This window comes from Strigops habroptila, chromosome 1, assembly GCF_004027225.2.
Source record: "Strigops habroptila isolate Jane chromosome 1, bStrHab1.2.pri, whole genome shotgun sequence".
Taxonomy (NCBI): domain Eukaryota; kingdom Metazoa; phylum Chordata; class Aves; order Psittaciformes; family Psittacidae; genus Strigops; species Strigops habroptila.
The window spans coordinates 52226541-52247385 of NC_044277.2; the positions used below are offsets into that span (position 1 = coordinate 52226541).

General features: G+C 41.3%; 1 protein-coding gene across 1 annotated transcript in view; it reads left to right on the forward strand.

Annotated features, from left to right (window-relative positions):
- Positions 1–20082, forward strand: part of LOC115604834 (microtubule cross-linking factor 1-like) — a 46082-nt gene extending 26000 nt beyond the window's left edge. Inside the window, exon 4 of the mRNA XM_030478328.1 lies at positions 19993–20082. Within this exon, the coding sequence (XP_030334188.1) occupies positions 19993–20082 (90 nt within the window). The remainder of the gene's footprint in view (positions 1–19992) is intronic.
- Positions 20083–20845: the final 763 nt, after the last annotated feature.

The window sequence follows — 20845 nt, forward strand, 5'->3', positions numbered from 1 at the left end:
ACCTGTTTTAATACCAGGAATTGCCCCAACCCGGGTTCAGGACCCTACATTTGGCCTTGTTGAATCTTGCTGCCATCTACAAACTTGCTGAGGGTGCTCAGTCCCACTGCCTATGTCATTTATGAAGGTATTAAATAGTACTGACCCAACACAGAACTCTGAGGGTCTCCACGTGTCACTGATCTCCATCTGGACACTGAGCCGTTGAGCACTACTTTCTGGATGAGACCATCCAACCAATTCCTCATTCACCACACAGTCCACCAATCAAATCCACATCACTTCAATTTAGAGAGCAGGATGTTGTGAGGGACTGTGTCAAAGGCCTTACAGAAGTCCAGAAGTCCATCTGTAGTTCTTTCCTTGTCCACTGCTGTAGCCACTCCATCATAGAAGGCCAGTAGGTTGGTCAGGCTGTCTCAAACCACCTCCCTGTCCTCCATGTGCCTTAGCATAGCTTCTAGGAGGATCTGTTCCATGATCTTCCCAGGCACAGAAGTGATTCCCCTGGTCTTCCTTTCTAAAGGAGTCCTAGTTTTCCAGTGTCATGCTCATGCATCTTATATGACAACTTTATTAATTTGTTGATTATTCCCAAACCAGAAGATGTACTGCATATTGCTACAAGTATCACAAACTGTGGGCAGTTATAGAGAAAGGTTCCCATATTAGTCTGAAATGTAGGTCCTACATTACTTACCAGTATGTGAAATGCTGGAAATTACCTGTGGGAAGGAGGTTACTGTTATACCTTGACCATTACGTATCAAAATGCATCTCTGAAATTCCCAGCACACCAATCCTCCCTTTTGGTGTCCTTCATCTCCTCAAAAGTGCTTTCCTCTTTTCCCTTTTACTGGTCCCTCGTTGTGGGGATTCTCACATCTTTTGTTCCTTTTCTCTCTTCTTCACCTTAGGCTTTTCCTCTGCATATTGCAGATGTGGATGCTAAGTTGATCCCTCAATCCTCAAGTATACATATGCAAACCAGCCCTTGAGGTTAAGGGCAACTGTGATGGGCAGGACTTCAGGCATGCCTCAGGACAGCAATCTCTAGTGGTGGGAGCTGAGCTGTGCCATTTGAAAAGTTATTTTACAGCTGCTGCCAGAAGTTTTTGCTCCTTCAGGGCTTCAAGCAATCACAAAGATCTTTAAACAGAAAGTTTTTTCTGTGCTATTTTGTGTTCTATCTGCTCTCAACTTCCCAAGGAATACTGCAAGAATGTTCCCTTGTTGGGATAATTTGTCACTTCCATTCTGGTCCTGACTGTAATAAGTTCAAAGACCAAGCAAAATTAAAAATACTACGTCAGTGAATATTAAATCAGGATGGTTTGCATCCTACAGTGTTGATGTCACTCTTGGATAAAGTTTTGCATCTCTTCAGTTTTGCTTGAGTGGATAGTGCATCAGTCCGTACAGCCATAGAGGAGACAGTAACTCAGGTAACACAAATTCAGAGGTAGCCCTGGCTTCTTTTGGCCACAACTCTTGTAAGAGTAACATATGTAACAATTTGTGTATTCTTTGGGGGTGGAAATGTAGAAAATAGAAGGAGTTTCTGTAGTTCTGCAGAGGAAGATTAGGCATCAGCACTCCTGCAACTGTCTTTCATGGGACATGGCTTTGTGCTATCGGGTTGTTGGAAGAAACAGGTACATTGCATGAACTGCTGTCCTTCTGAGTTGGTATGAATAAGCACTATGGAGAACTTCAGCATGTTGTTTCTTTGCTATAAGATGATCAGGAGAAAATTTGGCAGTAACTTTCTTAGTCAAAGGGAAGGAAGAGGAGCCTTGTGAGGATGAGCATTGCTGATATGGACAAGTCACACGACTGATGTCTTCACAGATGCTTTCCTTAGAAGCAAGAGCAATAGAAAGGCCGTGGATGGGATACCCTGCAAGTATCCACAAGTGATACTCCACGGGCATCCATAACATAATGCTCCACCAGAAGTACATTACTTCTTCAAAGAATCTGGTATTAATAGAAAGATTTCCATAACATTACCACATGATTTTTCATAGTGAACACAAACCAAGAAAGAAGGGAAAGGAAGGCCTTTCTGTACATTATCTTCAATTTCCTAAACCGACCAGCATGTAATTCTCAGCTTTCCAGGATTCACTGAGACTGGTTACTAATAAAGGCATTTTCACAACTGAACCTGACAGTCTGTTAACTGGTTTTAAAAGTGGGTGTTGATTGGATCCTGGCACCTTTATTCCAGGTCATCAGCTGACATAATTGAAGGGGACAGGAGCACTAATTAGAATGCAAAGGCTGTCATTCTTATCATATTACAATCTGGTCTTTAAAATTGAAGCTGTCTTTTCACCCCTTTCCTGGTCTGCAACTGGTTTGGTTCCTCACTTGGTCACTCTAGCTCTTGCTCTGCGGTCCTGGCGTTGAGTTTTACTCGGCAGCTCAGAGAGGAGAAGGGGGACGATATGAGATTTCCGCTTGGGCAGTCAGAAGAGGAAATAGTTCAGATAAATCGCCCACCACTAACAGCTCATTTTACTCCTGTCTCAGAAGTGGGAACTGCTGGGTGAGGAGGATGTGGCAGTAACCTCTTGGAGACTTGTGATGGGGGATGAGGTATAGAAAGCCTTGGAACACTTCTGAGCTAGCTTTAATTTTCTTCTAGGGGGGCTTGTTGTGGTGCAACTGCTCATAGCTGATTATCCATAATCAAGACATTTCAAACAACGCCATTAAGACTAATAATTCTACTGTCTCTCTGAAATCCTTTCTAAAGGTTTAAAGCCTTAAACCAGACTGGCAGGTTGACATTTGCAAGAATTGTTTTTACCATGTGAAACTGATAGCATAAAAGAGACTAGGCATCATTAAGGATTTATTGAGTTTCTATTTTCTCCATAAAGTACTGACTATTATTTTCAAATGAAAGATTTACCGTAATGAAATCATTAGTGACTGTGCATTTAGTGTTGTGGTTTTTTTGACAGCACCCCTAGCTATTATAGCCAAGCAGTCAGACTCTGGCTCTAAAGCATGCATAGCAGTGACGATTTACCTTTTCCTCTTTGATAGGAGATGGAGAATTTGACCATAAGTGACAGATGTCTGAATGATCATAGCTACCTGCAGGTTTTTGGTTTTTTAAGCTCATGGTATAATATCTCTTTGGCTTTTTACTGTGTTTTCCTTCTTAAATTGCAGACTTAGGGTTTTTTTATGACTGAGTGTGCATTACAAAAGTAGCCTTGGGAAGTGATGTGATGAAGAAATGCAAAGTGAAATATCACTTACTGCCCAAGTAGGGGAAAATCAGTCCAAATCAGTCCGTGTTAAGTTTTTTAGGACTTTAGCATTCAGTTCATGGGAATTTTGAAACATGGGAGAAACTGATGACAGCAGTTGCATACTTACAAGGGTTTGGAGGTAGGGGAATTGCATCCCTGGAGGTGACAAAGTTCTGATTGCTGTCTGTCTGCAGTTTTTAAAAACCGGAGAAGCTGGCTATGCAACCAGGGCAAGTCAAGCCTTCCCAGGTAACAAGGGCAATCTCCAGAGGCAGACTGCCCAAAGAAAAGATTTTTTTCTGTCTCAAACCATTGATTATTTTTACAGACCTAAGAAATCCTTCAGACTAACACATAGGTATCAAAGCACCCATTGTTTTGGTTTGATATTCATTAGCAAACAAGTGTGTGAGGTTTGATAAGGTAATTTGATTACAGCCAAATAAAATATCAAGGTTTCAGTACCTTGCAATTGTGGGTACTCTCAGTAGTGGGCTTTAAAAACCTCCAATTACTGTCGTCTTGTGCAGTGCCTACTCCTGCCCACATGATGTGGGATCCAACAACCACGCAGTCCCTTTTCCCATCTGCAGTACCATTTTGTCAACCCCAGACTGTCAATTCAGAGTTGCAGCAACAGGTAACAAGCTAAATTCTGGAATAGGTGAAGTACAGCATACTGCTTTAAAAGGGTATTTTTTGTCTTGAAAATGGTATGTAAAGCAGCGTCCAGGGCTTACTGTTTGATTAAACAGACCTTCAAAGTAAGTGTTTAGTGTACTTTTTGATTACCAGTCCTGAAATCTCAGCATGGGATGAGGTTTGTTCATAAACAACAGTAAAAAGACATTCTGCTGAACAGACTGTATTCCTTGGCACAGATCAACTGTTCTCTGCTATGATCAATAGAGGTAGCCTCTTCTTACAATAACACATATGAGGACACCGGCCAACCCACCAGCTTTTTCCTTCAGTAGCAGATACTAATCCATTCGTCTGCCAGGAAGAATGGAAGAGGATACATTTCCTTTCCTTTCTTTGCTGAGCATGAGGGGCAACTACATGTACAAATGTTCCTCTCGCAAAACTGTTGCCTGATCTGCCATACGGCTGCTGCATAGGACAGTTGCATGGTGCTTCCCTACTTGCAGATGTATCAGCTGCAGGTTGCTGCCTCTCTTCTGCTGCCTGCTCCTGCTGTTTGGTGGGTTTGGAGCATTTGCTAAATGAGGGACATTGGAGCCAAAAGCTCAAAGTGAAAATCCACCTTTGACAGTGAACATATGTCTTAGTTCTTAGAGGATTTAATAGTTATATGGGATTGCGCGTGTCCTCTTTATTTTGCCTCACAGTCATCTGCAGAGTTTTCATGAAAGGGAAGCAGAAGGGAGAAGAAGATTATAATGCCCAGATTTTTAGAGTGATGGTACAAAGAGTGGGATTTTGGAAACAGAACAGCTCTTTCGGATATAAAACATAATAAATTGCATCAGCATAATGATACTCAGCAGAAGCAAGTGAGTAGCAGAAAAGGAATGTAATTTCAATTATGCCGTAAGTTCACTTTCAGCTGGCACAGACAGCTATCAGAAGGCAGACAGAATTTCCTTCCTAACCTTAATGAAATACAAGCACTCTGGTTTTAATTTGCAATTGGCTTTTCTTGTTTGGTGCAGCAAAGATTGGAAGACACCTTCGTCCCTTTTTTAGTATGAAGTTTATTTGCCTAGAAGCATTATCTGTTTGTATTATTCATTCCCTGTTTTTTACAACATGAATTTCCTGTGATGATCTCATGATGTTTATGGCATTCCTTCCAATAGTGTAAACAGAGGCTGATGCCTTGTTTTCATATTTGGGTGTGGTAGGGAATAGCCACATGCAAACTGTAGCTCAGCCACTCCCAGGGAGCCATATCTAATGTCAGTTTGAGACTCATTCCAGGTGCAAGGTAAATCCTCTGCTAACACTGACTATCTGAGGTTGGTCTCCACTGAGTTCCAAGGGGATTTACACTGTAGTGGGAAAAGGTAAATTAATAAAGAAGAGAGCATGCTGAAAATAAATATAAATAACTATGGAGTATCATTACAGTTACAACAAAGAAAAGTCATTGAGGAAAAAAGATCAGGAATGTTCAGGGCTGTTGTGTATACAAGAATTACCAGTAATCTTAAACAGATTTTCAGCCAATATAACTACTTAAAGTATGAGTAGCTCTTTCATGCTCACAAAAATGAAAGGAAGGTACTTCAGAGTGTTTACTGACATTTAGTAATGTCATTTGGGGCTACCAAAATGTTTTCAGTCACAGACCCTCACTGTAATTCACCAAAGTTAATAAAATACATCATGGAGTTCTCTGTGTGATTTATTCCAGGCTTACCGATGGGGAAAAGAGAGGCACAGGATTATTTAAAACATACTTCTTGTTGTTGTGCCTGATCGCTTGAGTAGGGATAGCCATTGGGCTTTGAGGCCCAACTACTGTGCAATGGATTCTTATCCTTTTAGTGCAACTACAGTAGTTTGTCCAGGGATATGTTTGAAGACAGCTTTATGTTTTATTTTGTTTTTCAGATTAGAATTGTTATGTATGTGTGTGGCTGAAGAGTTTCTACCTGTTTTGAGTATCCTTTTGTTGACAGCACTCCAAATCACAGCTTTTAACAGCAGTCTTTAAATCCCCATAATTTCTCCTTGGTGTTTACTGCAGAAAATGTTTCTTCTGCTAGTTACTTTGCTCCTCCAGTCCAAGACAAAGTGACTTTTATGCTGTCGCAGAAGGTTGCCAGAGGCAGAAGCTATTACAGAATAACTTGTTGGGTAAGCAGCGTAAACAAGTCACCAGTCTGTGAAACTCAGTGCTACATGATTATCACCAAAGGGCAAGGATATAGGGAGACTCAAAGGAGACTAGGCATGCATCTGTATGAAATGAGCAACTGGGCCTGTCATACGAATGCAAATATTACCACGAGTTTTAGGAATGAAGGCAGCACTGGATTTAGGATTGAAGTGTACATTAAATTTGGAGGTTTACCTGGGTTCCCATTAGCTTGAAGGGATTTCCTTCAAAAGCTGCTTCTCTTGGGCAGTGATCATCCCTAGCTTGCTTCCCAAAGGGAATGTGCAGGTGTCTCTCAGCCTGATATGCATAACCTTGCTAAAAACATATTGAAGCTGAGGAGCTTTACAGCTCCAAATCCCTAACAGAAGGGATTACATTTGAATCAGCCTTGGATTGAAACTCCAGTTTCATAGTCTTCCTTCATCTGAGCTATTAGGAATCTTCATTCAAATGTCAAAAGTCCATATCTGTAATGTGCTTTGGCAACTCATTTTTTTTATTCTCAAAAGAGCTTCCGGACATGACTGGCCTTTCTTAGCTGATGCTTATCTTCTCCTCAGGAACTTTAATTGAAAATAGTACATCCTGATAATGCAGTTGCTTGTGTAATTTTTCTCTGGCAAAATAAATTAAATTTAAGTAGGCTGTATCATGTTGCTGCTTATTGATGGGGTTTTTTTCTTTTTTTTGGAATTGAAACTGCTAGATGAACATCTAATTAGTAATTCCACTGAACCAACATCTTTATTTTTAGTGCTTTCTCCCAGTAGTGAATGAAGGAATGATAATGTTATGGAATTTCTAGGAAGTCTGAGGGTCCAGTTTTTAGCGGGTGCATGGCTTTAACAAGCCGTTTTAGCAAGGTTTAGGCTAGCAGCATGGTTGTATAAGCTTAATCCTGACTGTAGTAAAACAGGATTAAGTGCTGCTCTGTACCTTCCCAGCAGAGTTGGAGTAAACAGGATTTATGTGGGTAGGTATCTGGGGAACAGCTGTGTAACAGATCTACAGTAACTCATGAAGCCTGTGGGCAGCAGCATCATGGGAGGATTTGGGCTCTGGGTTCGTGCAGGGGAAGAGCTGCCACTCAGTGCCAGCCTCCTTCTCCAGGACACGAAGGGATGTACATGGTGCAGCAGAGCTCAGCACAGCCTGGTGGGCACCGCTCTTTGTGCTAGGGTGGAGAACCCAAATCTAGAGAGGGGTCGAGATCCATGCAGAGATATGCATAGTCCTTCTCCATGATCACTGAAACAGGTTAAAAAGTATTCTCCAAGTTTTTAAGTCCTTTGGACAGGGGTTATATAAAATCTATTGGTCCCCTCTTTATATTTATCAGATCTAATGTAGGAAAAACAGGAGTAGTAGGTATGACCAAGGCATAGGAGTTGCTCTTACACAGGTGGGAAGTGAAAGGAAGGAACTGGACAGAACAAGTGCTGGGTGTACAGGTTGATGGCACTGCTGAGGAAGTGAGAAGAGGACAAGAACTAATCCCATGCCACCTCAGCACTGCTTGGAAAATTCGACCCAGAAGATTTTGGGATTTTATTATATCTTTATTAATTATTATGCTGAATTTCATAGTGTCCTGAGTCACTTGGCAAAGGGACCAGTGGTGGTTTTCCATATCTTCTATAGGCTAGAACTGATAGGTAGGTAGGATTGAAAGGTTTTTGTATGAATTCGGTAAATAGAGCAGTGCTTAACTGCTTCCCACAAACTGCTGGTCTTCAGGCAGACCTTCACAGCAAATTCACCTTGCCTGACTTATTCCTTTCCTCTCCCCAGAAATAGATAACATCATCAGCTGGTTCCTTGGATCACCTGTCGTTTTAATGAGCATGGTTAAATACTCGTGTACTTTACTATAATTTTAGAGAGTGCTTCACTGTCAAAGAAGCTGTGCCTTTGAAACATGGGCTTCCTTTATGATTGCTTCCTTTGTGGACACACACTTATCCTGCTAGCATGCAGGAGATGTGAGTGACTTTCTTGTCCACCTCTCAGTGTGTGGACAGATGCTTGCTGGGCGCTGGAATTACTTGCCTGAGCTCACTGGAACGGTGCCTGCCTGAGATCGCATGCCTTGTGAGTTGGTGCTAATGGAGCCAGGGCTGCAGTGTGGTAAATCCCTGGGAACAACGCCACCCTTGGAGCTGGAGCCCTGCGCCTGTCCCTGCAAAGGCAACATCCAACACGTCCTAATGCTGCCTTGAAGGATTGCTCAATGGCAGCACCAGGCTCCTTCTCTCACCCTGTACATAGCACATGGGAAAATGGAGCAAAGTTGCTATTTGCACCCAAAATGGCCCCAAGCAGAAACAACTTTTCTCCCCACTAGCTGTGAATTTGGAAACAAGGATAGTCTTGAAATGAGTCTTATGGTGTTCTTTGTGGGTAGGATCTGGGAGTTGAAGGCTACCTGAGAAGGAAGTATGTGCTTCCTATCACACCCCTCTCTTTGAATCAAGTCTGACAAAGAGTGATTAATCACTGACTTGCAAAGAACCTTATTCATCAGGTAGCGGTGAGACATGATTTCGTCCTTCTTCAGGAATTTGGTATGCTTCATATGTCTCCTTCTGACACATGTTCTTTGTGTTCAGCGGGAATTCAAGTGGTAGATGGAAAAGGTGGTATGGGGAGGTCTTTACCAAAAAGTTGAAAAAGGCAGAAAAACTGAAGGCTTGAACTTTCTTAGAGGCTATTCCTTTGAGTCAATATTCAAGGACATGGAATAGCAGGGAATTACTGATATCAACCCCAAAGTTCTTTTGACCCACTGCACAGGTTCTAGCTCTGTGCAGAGAAATTACACGTGGTCTTCTCTAGGTAAAAACTGAGTATTAGAGGCATAAAGAAATGCCAGTGGGAACTGTCTGGAGCTGTTAACAAACTTTGCTTTCTGGCATGCCCATGCCTTAGACCTTTGCAAACACACAGAGTATTCATCTGAGGGTGCGGAGATGTGTATTCCAGCAAATCTGTTACAGTATGCAGTGGATGCTAAACAAGAAATTCTTGAACAACTGGAGGTGGGAGGTCTTCAGCATTTTCCATCGTAAATGTTAATGTATGTAGCAGACAGAAGGAGTATTATATAAAAAGTTACTGCTTTCAGATTTTTCTGGTGCTGACCTATGGCAAGGAGGCCAGTATTTGCATTATTTCCCTGGTACTTTTTTAATAGGAGAGGGGTGAAAACAAAGAATAGAGATTTTAACTTGAAGACATTTGTTCCTGTGAAAGTATGATTTAAAATGAAAACCTGTTTACAAGTAGAAAGACATGAAATCGAAGTCTGGCAAGGTAGAAATAATTTTTGTTTATAAATAAAACTTCCAGTTAGAGATAGGCATGCCCGAATTTTTCTGGAACACTTTTTCTGTCAGAGAGACCACTATAAAATACTAGGTTTCTCTACCTTGATTGCAAGGGTATTATCATTTTGTGTGGCCCCAAAATATCCCATATACTTAACAGAAGAGGCAGAAGACAGGTCTTCTGTCATACTCTACAGTTTAAAAGTGAGGCTTACATTAATTGTTTTAACAGCTAACAAATAATTTTCTAAACCATTGGCTGCAGTATATCTGAAATTTTAGCAGTGATAAACCCTTTAATAATGTTTCCCTGAGACATGAGTGGAACATAAATATAATGTAAAGGAGGAATTATGCTGAGATGACAAACTTGTTTATGGGTATACACTGAAAGAGATTGTAATAAAGTCTTACTCAAAGCTCCTGCATCACTAAGACTGTGGGCAGGTCTCCTATTTATGTGTGAGTCGGGAATATATTACCAACTGGGAAAAGGCGAGCAACGTTTGCAATCTCTCTTCCAATTTTCTCCTAATGTGGCTGCAGCACCGTTCTCACTAGCAGACTCTTTCTTAATTTAGCAATGATAAAGTACCTCTGTAAACCAAGAAGTTTCACACTGACTTGCACAGTGGCAATGATAGCTAAAAACCCCTGTTTTCTGTCTTTGATTCAGTTGCTTTTTACATTCTGGTACGGGTTGTTCCAGCCATTTTCCAGAATGTTGTGTGTATATCAAATACATTAAGATCAGCAACTGCAGTTTAGATAGCTTCTTGTGCTGTTTCCAGAATTCATGGCTAACTCAAGGAGGCCTGTGTCTCAAAAGAGGAGAAACAAACAAATCCAAGTCAGAAGCATGTACAGTGTTTGTGAAAACAGAAAGTGCATTTCACTTTGGCCAGCTGAGTAACACAACGTGGAGGGTTGTGGTGCAGCCCTTTCTTATGTGCCATGAGACATCATACTCACTTGGATAGAAAGACCCGCTATATGCTTCTGACTGATGCAGACTCTCACTTGTCTCCAGAAGTCTCTCAGCTACTAGACACAGGGATTTACCAAGGTGTGATTATAGACATCATCTTTATTATCTTAAGTCTGCTTCTCTTGATCCTTACTGCTTTCTGCTTTCTATGTGGATACAGACCAAGCTTGAAAATGAGGGTGGTCTGAAGTTGTAACTGCAGTTCTGCATAAGGCCAGTGACGTGTACTCCTGCCATGTTGCTGTTGAGGGCTGTATATGCTGCTAGTCTTAGGGCACCTTTTTAAGCAGGGATGCCTCTGAGGAGCAATCAGGGGTAAGTCACCATTACTTAGTCACCGTACACAGAGGTAGAGAAAGCTGTATCTCCATTCACACTGGGTGGTCTGTATTGAAAGCTTAAATTCAGGACAGAGTAGGCAAAGTCCTTGTGATTCCTCATGTTCTGACCATATTGGTGAATTATGTGAGGAGGGATTCAATTAGTCCTTTGAACTTGTGTATCTTCTTAACCCACCAGAACAATTCTTGACTCACAGTCCCTCTGTAAGCTGGCATTTGTTACTTGAGGTAATCTTGGGAGATTGTGTTGGGTTCCTGTCCAGAACATCAGAAACTTCAGAATGGGATTTCCAGTTTTGGGAATAGGCGTGTGATTCCCATTCATCATATGTAATAGTGGCCTCGGTCCTTTTTCTTTGAGTGAATTTTCATTCCCGCAAACTTACGTGACTCAGTCTTTGGCTCAGTGTGAGCACAGAACAGGTGAGCCTAACTGAGAGTCCATTAATGTTATAATAAGATGCTTGAGTGAAATTGAACACAGCTAGTAAGGACTGTAATGGATAAGTAAAAGAATCTATGCTGCCTTATTCAACCCTTTAGATAAAATATGCAGATGTAGGACACATAGAACATACAGCCATAGTGCATGTTATGACTTTGTCACTTTATGACATCTGCGGAGGTATATAAGCAACGTTAAGCAGAAAAAGAAAATAAATGTAAGGGTTGTCTAGTCGCACCATCTCTCTTCCTAAACTTCTTTTTTTTTTTTTTGCCGACTGTAAGCAAGTGGATCTGTAAAATATGGTATTTTCTCTTCTTAAAGTGACAAACTGCCAACTGGATAGGTTTTACAACACCCCAAATTTGCTTTCCCCTGCATCCCATAATAAGCCCTGGGCCCCTTTAGGCAGTAACCCCCAGATTTTGCATGGCAGTCCAGGAAGAAATTTTCTTCCCCTCAGCACTTCATGGATTTCACTCCAGGGACAACAGCTTAATCTTCTCCTTTGATGGAACACTCATCGAGATCTGATTTCACTGATTAGGTTACTTGGGTTCCTCCACCTATCATCATTCCTCTGATCCTCTTCAGGTCTTTATGCTTATTGTGATAATGCCTTAATCAGATGACCTTACACCCTCATTTTTTATTCTTTATTTTTTTCCATTTCTTGAGGTGTAGCTTTTTTATAACAATATCCTTGATATTCATGGGTCAGTCAGTCTCAGACTAAATAGAATTAGCAATCTGGCAGTGGATGCCAGGGGGTAACTAGGCTGTCTTGAGACCTTCTCCCTCCCAGGCCACACTGCCATCAATACCACTTGGGCTCATCATTTAATGAAAAAAATATTTAAATTGTCATGTTGTTTAATGTTCCCAGAGGGAACAACTTTGAATAGAGCTGCCAAGACATACTCTGGGTTATTGTGAAGGTTTTAGGCCTTTATCCTCTTCTACTAGATTGTAAAACCAGAAATATATGTCCTGTCAGTTGATGAACACATGCCCTGGAGTACTCACTTTTCCTAGAGGAGCAGGAAAATCTGCTCTACCAGTTCACTCTTGAAACCCTTCCTTTTGTAAAAAGTGTAGCACTGTGCTCTGGTTATTCCAGCATTGCTACTGCATAAGTAGCATATTTGTAGCTTCCAGTATTGCAGCTGTTCACGCCTTCAGCTGCATTTTCAGTACTTAGAGAGACAATAATGAGGAAAAAATGCCTGTGTAGGAAGTACATTTTTTGAGATCTCTTCAGACTTACTATTCAGTTGGAGTAATGAGGAGCAGATGAATGCTAACATGTTTTTGAAGTCCCCTTTTAGTGAAGCAGCTTTGCTTGGAGCAGTTGTCCACAGTGTCTTTAGAGACAAGTGGACGTACTCAAGATGATAACCCACTAGATAAGCAAGAGTCAGTTAAGCTTTACTCACCATCAGAAGAGAAAGTTATGCCAGTTTGGTTGCTCTTAGTTCCTGTTTGTATGTTTTCTGTTGCTTGATCAAAGAAAGATTTGATTACTATTGGCTTTGTGCATTGATTTAGCACACTGTATAGCACACTAGGTAGCACACTATACAAACCAGGTGTGACCAACTTCTTTCTCTTAATGCAGGGGTCTGACCCAGCTTCCTGGTATGGGGGACTGCACTCATTAAATATAGCTTACTAAAAGAGATGTAGCTATTGTACCACCTTGGTTTGTACATTTTAATGTTATTTAGTGTTGCTGTTGACCCCTGACAGCAGGTTTGCACCCCAAAAATGCTAGGTTAGTACTAGCTCAAGGCTCGTTATGCCTCTTTTCGTTGTGTGTCACTGACATCTCAAAGCCTGACAGGGAAAGCATCAGGCTGAAGAAAGAGTGGCCACATGTAGTTATGAGCTGTACATTCTTGTGAGACCTTCATGGCAGCAGGATGTGTCAGTCCTTTCTCCATATATCTCTCCTTTCACTTCATAAGTCTGGCAAACTGAACTTCAGTTTAAGCATCAGAAAATGCCATTGCTGACAAAGCTCCTTAGCAAAGTGTTCATCTGGGATGAATACTTGCCTCACCGAAGTCCCACTGTGAGTCCAGATGCAGCATTCTTCATTTACTACTTGACATAAAACCATGCACAGGCTCAGATGAGATTAAAATGAATATCAGAAGGTGGTTGGAGAGAAACGATCAAGTTCTACCTTCCCATCCAAAGAAACATCCTTCCCTGGCTTCACTTCTCAGGTCTGAGTTGGCCCGTTCTTGCTGATTTGAGACAACAGATCGAAGGGACAATGGATCCAAAAATAACCACTCACATGTACTCAGACCTCATTTTGCAATTCATTATACTCTGGGGTTTTTTACATTTTGGAACATTCTCTTTGTGTAGTGCATAGGCATTGCCTAGCTGCTCAGACTTAAGATTGTGATGGCACTGCTTGAAAACAGGCCAAAAAAATCTGAAGTCCTGAAGGGACCACAAAAATTCATGTTTGAGATCTGAAACTAGTCTATAGCTGGTAAGAATACAGGGGAGACTTTCTTGCTGGGCAGATTATCCCTATTATCCCTTACCATCAGGCTTCTTACCTATTTCTCTGAAGCAGCTGGTGGTGTCTGCAGCAGAGACATAGTACCAGAAGATGGGTGGACAAGTTGATGATTCTCTGTGTCCTCTTCTTACATTTCTGCTAAAACGGCGTTCACGTTTACAGGCATTCAAGGACAGTCTATTGTCCTGAAATAGATGCATTCCTTTGAGAGACACAAATTGGGTAAGGCAGACCAGGGAGAGTCCATCCCAGTTTATGTATTTATGATAAGCTTTTGCTGACGGTGAGACTTTCCTTTGTTTTTTCTAATTTGTATTCAGCGTCTTTAAATTTGTGACGGAAGAACGATCCCATATGAAGAATTCAGTATTGGTCACTCATTTCACAGCTGTGGCCAGGTTTTCTTTCGTAATAATGAGTGTAATTATCACCAGTGACGCTTATTTATGGTGAGGCTTTATAGTTTAGATAGTTTTCACCTTCTCTATCTCATGGCCATGATACATTTTTATTTTTCCATTTGCTAAGATAGCTACAGTTCTTTTTATTGCTTTAAAAAATATATCTGATGAGTACTAGCATTAAAATTAGATTGCATTACTTTAAAATAATAAGGTCATCAGCAGAAAAACTGTTTGGGGAAAAAGGAAATGTCAGAATAAATAGCCAATTTTCACAAAGAAGACAGACAGATGGTTTGCTCATTAGCAATAGACTCCTGAAATGCCCTCTCCTGTTTTTCCTTTATTCTGTAGCTAAGCACCCTACTGTTTGGTAGATCAGCATCTGAGGAGCTGCTTGCTGGCCCTTAGAAACTTTAAATTGAATCTTGTGATTGCACAGTGTTCAGGAGAGCATGGAGTGGGCTGGTGACCTTCTGTTAGATGGTGGGGATTAATCCATCGTCTCTTGGACAGAAAACCCCTGGGAATCCAGCAAGAGCTTGGAGGGCCCAGGCCAGCATGGGACTGATGTCAGACTTTGGTCTACAGATAAGATGGAAGAGTGTTTTGCTATTCTTGTGATGTGGAGATTACAGACATTTGCAGAGAGCCAGGACAGTGCATTTCCCTACTAAATAACATGATTGACTAACATGCTCCCTTGCTTTTCCAGAAGTAGCTTGGAAGAACTGGTAGGACACGGAAGAGCGAGTTTAGTTATGGACTAGATCAGCAGCAGCTAGGGCAACCTTCAAGTAGCCTCATTAATTGTTAGAATCATAGAATCACAGAATATCTTGAGTTGGAAGGGAACCATAAGGATCACTGAGTCCAATTCCCTGCTCCTCACAGAACTACCCAAAACTAAACCATATGACTAACAGTGTCATCCAGATGCTCCTTGAACTCTGACAGGCTTGGTACCATGACCGCTTATTGCATGAGCCTGTTCCGGTGACCGACCACCCTCACAGTGAAGAGCCTTTTCCTAATGTCCAATCTGAACTTCCCCAGACATAGCTTCATTCCATTGCTGGTCGGAGCATTACTTCCAAGTACAAATCGGTTCTAAGTGTTATTGTCTCTTACTGCCAGATAGTTCTCACTGCTGTCACGCTGCTCTCTCTACTTACAGAAGTCCCTGATTCCTTTTGCTTTTGTAACTACATTGACCTTACAACTGATCTCTTCTTGGCTTCTTTCCAAATGTGGGTTTCCAGACTATACCCCTTTTCTTTCCTGGGCTAGGCCTTCCACATGTATCCATTTCCAAATGAAGGGAAGAACCACTTGTGGGGTGGGGAGAAGGCAGTCTTAACCTTTGTAGCCTGTCCCACTGGAATTTGGACCCTGCAAGCTCCTGGGAAGCCACTGGTAGCAACTAATAGAAGTGACTTGGAAACAAACTCCAAAGCAGCCCTTATGGTCTTGCATCTGGAAGTGGGGGTCCCCAGGAATGCACAGGGTTCCAAGGGGGAACATGCTTCTGTCCCCCCCCGGATGGCATGCCTGTTTCTCTGCATAAGTCTTCATTCCAGCAGCAGCTTCTTTTACTGAACTCAACACACTTCTCTTTTGAAGGGTTGTCTTTTGTCAGAGCTTAAAACAGGAAGATCTTAACACCTCTGACCACAGGACTGCAGCAGAGAAGTGGCTCTTCAGAGCTGTAAGCTTGGTCGTTGTGTTTTGTGGGGAACTTCTTATCTGTACTGCATTTTTTATTTTTTCTCTTTGATTTAATGCTTCACATTCAAGAAGACAGCAGTATAGAATTACATGGAGGAGCAGAAGTGTGCACATAAGGGGGCCATAAAGGTGTAAAACTGGCACATTCCTGGTTTGACAGAGCTTTGAACCAACTTCATCTCTGTTGGCAGGAGCTGCATAGTGGCTGGATTATGCCAGGTTGCACCTATTAACACCAATACTGAATTTGGCTCATTGCCAGGATAGCTGCCATAATGTGCAATGACATATGTGTTTGCAATGTGGGAGAACATCAAAGGGAATCAAAGAATAAATTATGACTGTTATTTGTGTAACTGTGAAATCATGTGAGCTATATTTTTTTGCAACACTTGTCTACTTTTTAAGTTATGCCAAATTATGCACAGATTTTACCCCAGAATAATAGAGTTTTTTCTAAATGCAATGGAAGATAATTACATGACAGCTATCAACTGATCTTTTAATTCCTATTGCCTCAACAGCAATCAAGTTACCTTAACTATAGCTGTTATTCTACATATAATATGCAGATCTTTTTAAAACACAGATTTAAAGATTAATCCTTTCAAAGATTTGAGCCTTGCAACAATCCTGTGAGGTACATACATGGGCAGACTGCAGTCTAGAAATTAGGTGATACAAAAATTGGTGTTAAACCAGAACTCAGCATTCTTATTTACCAAATCTACACTTGCATCTGCTGCTTCGGCTGTCTATCTCTATGGGGTAGAAATAGAGCTGTAGAGAAACTGAAATTGTGACCTCTCTTGCAGAATAATCTGCTTGTTCTGCTCCAGAGTGGGCACAATCCCAGGACATTTTTCATCCTTTTTCTATGTGTCTGCCTGACCTTTCACAGCTGAACTTTGAGACTCTGCTAACTGTGAAGCCTCTTCAAGGCTCTGCAAGGAAGTCTACATATTTTTTTGTTTGCATCATAAATATCAAACTGTAGGGAAGGAGAGGAAAAACAATATTGCTTTTCTTCAGTTAGCAACTTTTTACAACTGTGTGCAAAGATCCAGGAACATATGCACAAACATCCAAGTATAAAAAGGTTTAAAACTCATGGTTTGGAGAAATTTGCATCAGCAGTGTGGGCTCTGGGCCACTTTGATGCCAGTTATCCCTTTTTGTTTGGGGTACTGCAATGTGCCACTAATGCGTCATGTGGGAGAGCACAAAGAGACTTCAATGGAGCCTGAGATTTCAGCTAATCTCTCTGTGGTGAAACACTGACAGATAGGAAAGCAACAATAGGATCATAAAGAAACAAAATTGCAAAATTGAAAACTTGCCAGAAGAGCTGAAAATAACAGCCTATCTCTAATCTGGGAGCAGCCATCTGACAGCATACTACCAAGCTAGTATCCTGAGAAACACCTCAAAACTGCAGGATTTTCTACATTAAGGCTGTTCTGTTTTCATTTTAAAAGAAGACCGAAATAGCCAAGTAAAAATGTAAGAACTAGTGATCACATTGAAAACTGTAACCCCTTAGGTGACATTATTGCACTGTTGTACCCAGAATATTGATTCAGAAAAGGACTGGTCGGGTTTTAGGTTTCATGATCAGTGGTTGAGATGAAAAGGCTTTTGACTCAAAAGATTTGAATAGAAACATTCAGATTATAAAAGCCTATATCCATTTGCATTCATCGTTAAAATTCAGCCAAAAGGAAAATACTGCTTCTGCAGATTATTCCCACATTATACCCCATGTAGTTTCTTGCTGTGAAATATATCCAGAAGCGCTGTTGTGCACTGGGAATGTGTTAATGCAACAGCAGTGGTAGGGGCATTGCTCCCTCCACACAATGTGTAGGGATACCTGGCATTGCTTCCAGTCTCCAACGCTTTTGGTATCAAAGCCTCATTATTCTTAGGAAAATGAGAGCCCCCAGGCTTCTATGGAGAATATTATTTCCAGAAAAAATTAGGAAGATGAGCAGTTGGTTTGGAGGAAAGATTGTCGAAGCTGCTTTTTAAAATATTTAGTGGAACTACAATCAGCTGGTAGCCTGGAGTATTTTCAGCAGACTATTTGCAGACAGTAATTGCAAAGTTTTAAGTGTCTTCTATTCCCTCGGCTCTTACCCTGGGCTCAGCTCTTTAGCGTTGGCCAGTGAGCATCCTTCTATTGCAGGTTTATTGTGTGACTGAATATTTCAGCCCAGGGTCTTGTTGAATACGTCTAGCATTCCTCGTGAGAACTGTAGTCTTATATGTGAGTTTGCAGAGAGGCTCCCTGGTTAAATTCACACTTATTATGAAAAGCCACATAGAAGTTAGAGGGCAGAGGAAAGAAAGAAGAGCCTAAGGAGAAGAAAAGCAGGGCTGGAGGAGAGCATGTCATTCAGAGGAGCCATGTGAAATCTGACAAGTGTGCATAAATATTGGGCCTGCCTATAATAGGGCTGTGATTCTGCAGTTCATACTGGTGTGAGGTCAGTGGGATGCCTTGCCTGACTAATAATGAACCACTCACATCAGTACGTGCAGCACAACTTTGGAGCCTGAGTAGCTGTGAATACTATAGAATCACTTCACTCTGCAGAAATAAAAATGATTATTGAATTTTGATTTTGATTGGGGTTTTTATTTTCTTTTTAAATATTATTTCTGTCTTTTTTGGGGGGTACAAAGTTTTTTATTGTGTCTCAGTAGTGCTGAATGGTGTTCAGAAAGTTTTCTTTTTAAAGAGAATCCCTGCTGAATCATTTGGAAGGAACGTAGAGCCTACTTAGTTCATTTTGCAGTGTCTGCAAGACACTGCTGGAATCATAGCAACAAGTGATACAGAGCATACATAACACTGTACAGAGCTCAGTGACAAGAAAGTGACGTTAAAAACAAGAAGTATCTTCTTTAAGCACCAATCAGAATCAATCATTTGCTATTCCTAAGGTATGAGTAGTTTTATTATCCAAAGAGTAGGAGAAGATTTCAGCATATACCTTCGAATAAAATTGATAATTTATGCCTCTTAGAATTTAAGGCTGCAACAAGCTTTCACTTTAGTTTTTGTTATGAGGGTAGAGTATTTGGCGAAAACCTGCCATTTTTGTGTTGACAGTTAGGGAAATGAATTGGCAAAGTCTGAAGAGGACTCATCCAAATGAGTTTCAATTCCAAGTAATTAAAAATAATTATCTCAATTAGAGTTTTATTTTGCCTAACTCTAGATCTACTTTTGCTTCAAGTTTCTTTATCTCCTTCTGGGGCACAAACAGCTTTCTCCAGTTTTCCCATGTAAATGGAAACAGCTTAGAAATTCATACTTCAGTTATATGCAAAATAAAGAGAAAATTAGGAAATTGGGTGTTGTTCAGGGCATTCAGGGTGGCCAGGAAGAGCTTTTCTGGCATTGACACTGGTGAGTCAAGTAGCACAGGGACGTGTGTGTACGGGAGAGGGATAGCGCTGCGTGCCTGTCTGCGATCATGCTGGCTAATGGAGAAATAGTGTGGAAGGGTGCATGCTCATGTGTATGTGCACATCTGTGTGAGAGAGCACATGAGCACATGGGGCGAAGGTTTCTAAGTTTCACTGAGCTCCTTTTTTTTTTTTCTTTTCAGTTTTATAACTTCATGTCCCTTTAATGAATTTGCAGATATCCAAGTGTTGAATAGTCAATATTTTCCAGGCTATTGGTGTATGCTGAACACTTTTGTCTGCCTTTTTTCCTGGTTTTTTGTTTTTCTTTTTTTGCAGAGGGTCTTTTTCAAAGAGTTACTGTGCATCTGTGAGGGCTTTCACTCCTTGCTCACCCATCCCAGTCTGTGGAGTCTAACCTCCCCATCATACACTGTGTGTAGTAACGTGCTAAATGCACACCACAAGTATCTCCTAAAAAAAAAAGAAGCCTCAATATACACATGTGAGGCTCCTTTGGTTTTAAGGGCAAGCACGTTGCATCTCCTGCTTTGCATTTAGAGTCAAAACACAGCAAAAGGTGTGGGAGAATCAGTGTCTGGAGAGGGAGACTGAGCTTTGCCACACTTTAGAGATTTACTGAGAGAAAAAGTGGATGCTTCTCCATTTCTGTTCATCAAGAGCCTTCTTCAGAGCTCATGTCAGGGCTCCCGGGAACCTGGCAAGGCAAGGCAGCGAGAAAAGGAAAAGCAAGGAAAAGGCTGGAAGTGATATCTTGGTTGAGACCGACTGCTAATTGCTGGTGAGTTTATTTGCTCTCTTCCTCCCAATGTTTTAGGTGTCAAGACTGTCAGGATCTTAGAAAATAGCTGCCAAAATGGTCTGGGGACTTCAGGCTTCTCAATCAATCAAAAGAGAAAACCCACACCAAAATTTCTATGAGTAGAACAGAAATGCATATTTTATTGAGAGCCTCCGTAAAAACTGTGATCACATGAAATTTTTGCTGCTGATCAGCAGCTGCGTTAGAAGATCAGTCCCCCCTTCTTTATTGGTCAGTGGGTAGAGCTTGCACCCAGGCAGTGACCGCAGCACACCTGCTATAGGACAACCAGGAATTGAAATTATGTGGGTTTTTTGCTGTGGGAATCCCTAAGGCAGCTATTCCTGCTCTTATTTTAAGCACTGACACTGCAGCACCCTTTGAGATAGGGTGAGCCGTCTGCTAAGAAACAGCTTACCTGTGAGGAGCTGCTTTTTCCAGGTGACTGAGGACACAGAAAGAAAGAGCAAGCAATGAATTAAGCGGTAGAGAGAAACAGTTTTTGTGTTTTAATTAGCAAAATGAAAAGTGCATTAATTTCCTCATTGTGATAGTTTCTATCATCTGAGATATAATGATCTAAAAAATAGCAGGTCTCTGGCAGTCTTTCCACTGAGATCTCATTATTCACTCTAATGCACACATATTATTCATAGTCACTAATCTTCTGCACTCGGGCTGGGATAAAGCCTATTCTGCTGTTAGTTGCCA